The 6,590-nt window shown below is 45.1% G+C and overlaps 1 protein-coding gene across 2 annotated transcripts; it reads right to left on the reverse strand.

Moving 5' to 3' along the window:
* Positions 1–2,807: 2,807 nt before the first annotated feature.
* On the reverse strand, positions 2,808–4,383 carry HOXB8 (homeobox B8). 2 transcript variants are annotated; one of them, XM_026710780.1, is made up of 2 exons: positions 3,957–4,383; positions 2,808–3,115 (listed from the first exon to the last, which is right to left on the reverse strand). In XM_026710780.1, exons 1-2 carry the CDS (start codon positions 4,381–4,383, stop codon positions 2,808–2,810), a joined length of 735 nt encoding a protein of 244 aa, XP_026566565.1. The 2 variants fall into 2 exon arrangements, with proteins under 2 accessions (XP_026566565.1, XP_026566566.1); XM_026710781.1 differs by having other exon boundaries at positions 2,808–3,112; positions 3,957–4,377.
* Positions 4,384–6,590: the final 2,207 nt, after the last annotated feature.

The following is a 6,590-nucleotide window of genomic DNA, read 5'->3' on the forward strand; positions in this document are numbered from 1 at the left end:
GCCACGTGATTCTAATCCACGTGATCCGAATAGCACCAATCCGTTCCGACCTTCCTCCTCCCCTCCAACTCTCCCTCCCCCCCAACTGAAACTGTACACCCCCCCGAACCCCCCGTAATATGAGAAAAGAAGAAAAACACTATGTATGGAGCAGTGGCCGGAATTTATACAATACGATGCATTATTGATGATAGGATAGATACTGAATCTCCCAAGCTAGAAGCGGGAAGGAGGGAAATCACAACGCGCGCGGAGTCAGTCACCCGCCGTTTGTACCCGTTCTCAAGTGAAGCTAACAGGGGAGAGATGCAGGAGGGAGGCGGCGTAGCAAAGAAAATAAGAAAGATTTTGCAGTGGGTAGTTGGGGCCAAGCTAGGGCAAGAAGAGAAGAAGAAATAAAAGGGAACTGCCCCGAAACCAAGGGTGAGAAGTGAGATAAAGTGGAGAAACGGACCCACTTGGCCGATCCAAGCAAGAAAGGCAGCCTTAGGGATTACCCAGGAAAATTTATACTCATCAGTTTGATTTTGTGTTCCCTGTCACTTTGAAGTTCCTCTCGAATGGATATACACATACAGATGCAATTCTCTCCTTTCTACCCCTGTTCTCCCTCCTGCTTAGTACCCAAGAGAAAAACGCAGGCTTGAGAGAGTCAGAAAGCGAAGAGAGATGCCCGCCCTAACTCGCGGTCTCGGGGCGGGTTTTATAAGCCGACATTCCGCTGGCATCTGCCGCTGCTCCCCATCCCCACCCCCCGCAACGATACAGTCTCTGATCCGCTCCAACATCGCCCATCCGAGCACTTTGCTACTTACTATTTCAGTTGCTACCTCCCCATCCCTCCCCCGCTCCAGTAGCTCCCCTTCTGAATGCCGTTCAATTCTATATGTAATTTATTCCACTGCCACAGGCGTTGAGCCTCGGAGCTCGCTTTGCTTTTTCTGGTGGCGGAAGGGGGAGAGAGGGGGGGGGCGCGAAGGAAAGATTACAACAGATCTCTATTTAAGCGTGTCAGCTCTTCTGCTGGACTCAATTATAAGGAGAAGGAAAATGTGACCAGCTGGTTACTCTGCTTTTTTTTTTGCTGGGGAAGCAAGGGAAGCTTCCAAGAAAAGAAAAGAAAATTGGGGGAGATAGAGAAAAGAGAGAATAAAAGGCGGACTTTTCACTGAAACTTATCAAAATCCTCTGTGACAAGAATAAAACTGGCCTTGTGAAGATTGGCGGAGATTCTCTTTTCAAGGTTAACTTGCCCCCCCCCCAAAAAAAAGTGGGGAGGAATATGGAGGGGCATGTAAGGTCTAATGGGAGAGGTGGGGAGTACCAAAGGTGACAATCTTTCGGATTATAGTGGGGGTGGGAGGCTAACTCTCCTGTTAGGAGCAGCAAGGCTGGAATTCAGCAGTGACAAAATAAAGGCACATGCAGACATAATTAGCATAACTTTTCTGAAACTAAAAATATTCAGCCAGCCCGCTAACCTGAAGTCAGGATAAGCTTGAGACTTCTTTTCAAAGGGAAAGAAATCTGCATTCTCTCTCTGCCTGCCTTCCCTTCTCCCAAACTTCCACCAAAATTTCAGGTACATTTTCCCCCTGAAAGCCATATGTTTCTTCTGTGTCTCTTAGAAGGCTTTCCTGATTGGAAGTAGCTGTTATGTATGTGTGCTTATTTTCCCAACCCTTCTCTTCTAGATGGTGGAAGTGTTAAGTAGAATGAAGAAAGAACAATGTCATGGGGAAATTGTGGCTTGCAAACTTTATTTTAACTCCTTTCTTCTGCCGTTTCCAGCTTCAACAATAGAACAAGGTGAAGAGAGAACAACAAAATATAGCATTAGTTTCCCCACCCCCAATAAAGTAATTCACGTATACAGTATACATTCTCTTTTTTTCACAGTAAACCTAGGGGGGAGGGGACAAAAAAAAACAAAGGAAAAACACTCTTTACAACTTATTCCACTCTGTGCATGCCAACTAAATGGGAAAGGCAAGAGAGAAAACGAGAAACACAGTTTTTATTTTTATTTTGTTTTCCTTTTTCTTTCTTTTTTAAAAGATAAAAACACTTAAAAAGACGAACAGATAAATAAAACAAAATGGGAATCCAAAAGGTAAGAGGGTCTGTGACAGTCAAAAATGAGGACAACTACAGCATAAATAGGCAATTTCATGTTGTTGGGTATATTTTCAGAGCTACCTGCAGAAGGGAAGTTTAACCACAACACGAGAAAAATGCAAAAAGAGACAAGGAATGAGAGGGACAGAGAGAGGGAGGGAGAGGAGAGAGAGAGAGAAGAAAGAGACAGGTGTTTTTCAGAGGAGGGATGAGAAAAAAGAAAAATAGGAATAAGGAAGAAAGTCTTCAAAAGTGCAATGCTGTGTATATTTTGTACATCATTTCCATAGCACTGGTCTCAAATAAGAAGAGGGGAAGAGAAGGAGGGGAGGTGGAGAAAAAGAGAGAGGGAGGGAGGAAATTTTTCACAGCCATGGTTAACAGAAGCTATTGCATTACACTATTACTAATTCTTAACTGGCCAGAAGATGAAAAATAACAAACAACAAGGCTAAAAGGACCCCAGGATGTCTCGGTTTTTTTTTTAAATATATAGTTCATTGTATGTATCAAAGGACAACCAGAAGAAGACGCTCACAGCTATATTGTTTTACAGCACTAAAAGGCGAGATTCCCCTCCCCAAGCAGTATTTATCCTCCCCTCGTCGAAACCACCGCTCACATTAACTGGAATTAATGGAAGGGGGGGGAGCGGCTTTCTGAGGCTTGCCTGTCCAGTCTTCAAGCGCCTACTTTTTGTCCCCCGTCTGTGCTTCTCCGCCCTCTTCCACCTCCTGAGCCCTTTCCATTTTCTGTTTCTCCAATTCTTCTTGCTCACATTTGCTGCTGGGGAACTTATCTTTGTTATTCTCCTTTTTCCACTTCATCCTCCTGTTTTGAAACCAGATTTTCACTTGCCTTTCGGTCAGTCCCAGGGCGTGCGAGACTTCAATTCTCCGCTTGCGGGTCAGGTAAGGATTAAAAAGGAACTCTTTTTCCAGCTCCAGGGTCTGGTAGCGGCTGTAGGTTTGCCGGCCTCTCCTCCGTCCAGCGGCTGCTGGGGTGCGGGGAAAGAAAAAAGGAGATTGAGAAGACACAGCCGCCAGGTTAGGGGACAGAGGGGGAGAGAGCGCGAAAGACGCGCGCGCGCGCGCGCGCGCTCACACACACACACACACACACACACACACGGACACTGAGAGAGAGAGAGAGAGAGAGACACACACACAAAGGCAGCGGCGGAACTGCCCTTCTTGTACGGTACAAAGGGGAGGTTAATTACACAGCTATGGATGGAGAGAGGCGTTGACGAAGAGGTCCACAGATGCTCTCTCCTCCAACCTCACCCGGGTTCTTGGGTAGCTCATTTCGCTCTCTCCTTTCCTCCCATCTCTGTCATTTTCTTAGGAAAATTATTCCCTTCCCGACATCCCAGGTTTCTGGCAAGAAAGCTCTCCCCAGCCCTTAAAACAGCCGCCGCCGCCGCCTGCCCCCCTCGCATCTCCAGAGATTTAAAAGATAATAACCAAAGCGGCGAGAGAAGGGAGGGAGGAGGCGGAGGACGCCGAGGAGAGACACAAAAAGGGGGTCTCGGAGGTTGTAAAAGTACCATAAACTTTAGGGGAAGCTTCTCCGATTGAAAGAAGGAGGGGAGAGAAATCCAGTTCTCTCCATTCAAGAGAAAAGGTTCCTTTCAGGGTAATTAAGCGATAAAGCAATTCAGAGGTGCAAAAGTTTACCCTCATAAAACAGTACAAAGTAACCAAGGGTTGAGGTAGGGGGGAAGGAGAGAGGGGATGAAAGATAGTGGAAGAGGTGGGAAAAAGGGGAAGGCGAAATTGCTTTATGGGTTCAGGAAATGCCTTCTCGGCGGCTGGACGCCTGGGATATCTCCTCACCTTGCGGTCTCATCCAGGGAAAGAGTTGTGTGGGAGATGGGCTCTGCTCCGAATTGTCCGCGTCCTCTCCCAGGCCGGTGGAGGCTAGTTTGCAATCCGGATACTGCACCAGGTCGGATTCCTGAGCGCTGAAGAGGCTTTGTCTTTGCAACGGGTCATAGCCGTAGAAGTTGCTGGGATCTCCGTGGCAGGCTACAGCGCAGGGATTCTGTTGGTAAGGGGAGCTGGAGAGAGAGGACGCCCCGTGGTAGAAGTCCTGGATCTGGGTGGGGTGCTGGAAAGTGCCCCCCGTGCTCGGCCCGTACACCACCGTCGGTCTCCCTCCGAGTTCCTGGGCGAACCCACAATCGTAGAAGTTGGGGCGCAGGGAGTCCCCAGTTTTGTACTTGGAGAAGAGGGAGTTGACAAAATAGGAGCTCATTGTCATATAAATAACTTATTTTAAATAGGTTTAAGATCTAGGTACCAGGGTTAGGGGAGATGAAAAGCCACAGGATGTTAGAAGATAACGAAGAAACGCCAACCCACGAGTCTTTGTGATTTCCAGGAATATATACGGATATGCATAGATTTTTAAAAAAATCCTGAGGATGGAGTCAGAACTCTTTTTCAATGAACATGGTATCGGATTCCGCTTTTTAAAATTGCTCCTGTTGTTTGTGACTGTTGTTATTATTATTCCTCTCTGTATGTGTGTCTCTCTTTCTCTCTCTTCTCCTTTTTCTTCTTTTTTTTCCACCTTCTTCTTTAACCCCCCCTTAAAATATATATGTATATATATCGGCACTTAAAAAAAGTTCTCGCTTTACATTTCCAAGGCGAGGTGCCAGTTCATAAACAGTTTTCCGTGATTTACTTCGGAGCAAATGAGTTCATATTTCGCAGTGTCTTTTCTGGATCATTTGCATCTATTACGGAACCCTCATCCTATTGGTTTCCACATACTCCACACGGACTCTGAACAGCCTGCGAGCAGGAAGGAGAGTGAGTGGGAGACAGAGAAGGAAAGAGAGAGAGAGAGAGAGGGAGAGAGAGAGAGAGAGAGAGAGAGAGAGAGAGAAAGGCGCAGAGAGCGCGAGGGAGAGAGGGAGGGGGTGGGTGGGGTAAATATAGAGATTAAATATGCTAAACTATCTACGTTAATGAGATATCTCTCGCCTGGCGACAAATCATCTACCTAAGCCCACCCAAAAGATTGATATTTGGGGAGGGTTGAAAAATTAAAGAGAGGCTTTGCTCCCATCGTTAATTTTCATTTTTTTTTATTATTTTTTTATTTTATTTTAACGAGGCAGTTTTAGCCCTTTGGAAAATGTTAGGGTTGCTTTGGAAAACTGTAAAAAGAGGCCAGATTTAATTGCTATCCCTTTTTTTCTAAAAGCCTCCTATAAATGTAATTGGTATTTTAATACCAAGTTATCAAATCCTACGGCGTCCTATAGCCTCAACATATTTTAAAACAAACGAGATAGTCAGATTTAACATTTTAATGATCAATTTCCTTATTATTGATAAAGGCTTAAGCATCAGTGCCAAAAGAAAGAAATGGTCCATTTGTAACAGCCTCCTCCCCAAAAAAGATAGGGCCTTACACTGTTTAACAAACTATACTGCACACACACACAAAATAAAGCTAAGTAAAAAGATGTGGAGACCCACAAACACAGGCACACACACAGAAAAGAGTCAAACAAATAAATATTTTAAAAAGCAAAACAAAACAAAACCACACACTCTCTAAGATGTTCTTGCTGGTTATATTGCACTACATAAAAAGCTGTTAGAGGGTTTTTATGAGTTCTTTTCTCCACAGCTATAAAAACCCAGGTTTCGATTGGCACCTAAACACCATTATTGCAAGATGTTGGGGTGTCAATACTGAATTAAAATGATTATAGTTTTCATATATAACATTGACTTTTCAGCTCCCTGATATCACCCCCTCCTACCACACTCTCCTGTTATGTCTCTCCCCCCCCACCCCGTCCTCTTCTTCTGTTCCAGCAGAGAGGAAGCTATCTCCCACCTCCCCTTAGCTCCCAACCATCACAGTTGTGGGTCTTAACTGAGCTTTCACATGAGCCATCCTCAGAAGTAGCCCCCACCCCCACCCCAAAGCCTAGTTCAAGCCACAAGGTGCTTTGTTTTTAACTGAGAAGGATGCTGGAGAAGGGGGGGAAAGGCGGGGAGTGGGTGACAAGAATGAGATTATAGGAGGAAGGTGGAGTTTTTCCTATTTCCCTGACATCGCTTTAACTTGCTTTCAGCTTTTGCTAACTCAACAATCTCATCACCACCATATGACCACCGGAAAGTAAATTCTAGTAGTCCTTTAGCTCTATCAGCAATTATTTTGTTGGAGCTTTCTGTGTCATCTCTGCTCCAAAAGATGCCAATCGTAATTCTCCAAATATAAAGTTTCCCTACTGTATAAGCTTGTTTCTCCAGGCACTTCTTCACACCCCCGACATAGAGGTATGTCATTTCTGCATTATCTGAAATTACATATTTTTGTGCACCCTGATCACACTTTTTGGACTGGGAATCTTGAAAAGGGCCCAACACTCCAGCCGTGTGCCTTCCCACCATCATACAGTTATATTTGATTAACATCTGAAAAATGAATCCGAATAA

This window comes from Pseudonaja textilis, chromosome Z (assembly GCF_049901715.1).
Source record: "Pseudonaja textilis isolate UNSWEBS1 chromosome Z, rPseTex1.2, whole genome shotgun sequence".
In the NCBI taxonomy this organism is placed as follows: domain Eukaryota; kingdom Metazoa; phylum Chordata; class Lepidosauria; order Squamata; family Elapidae; genus Pseudonaja; species Pseudonaja textilis.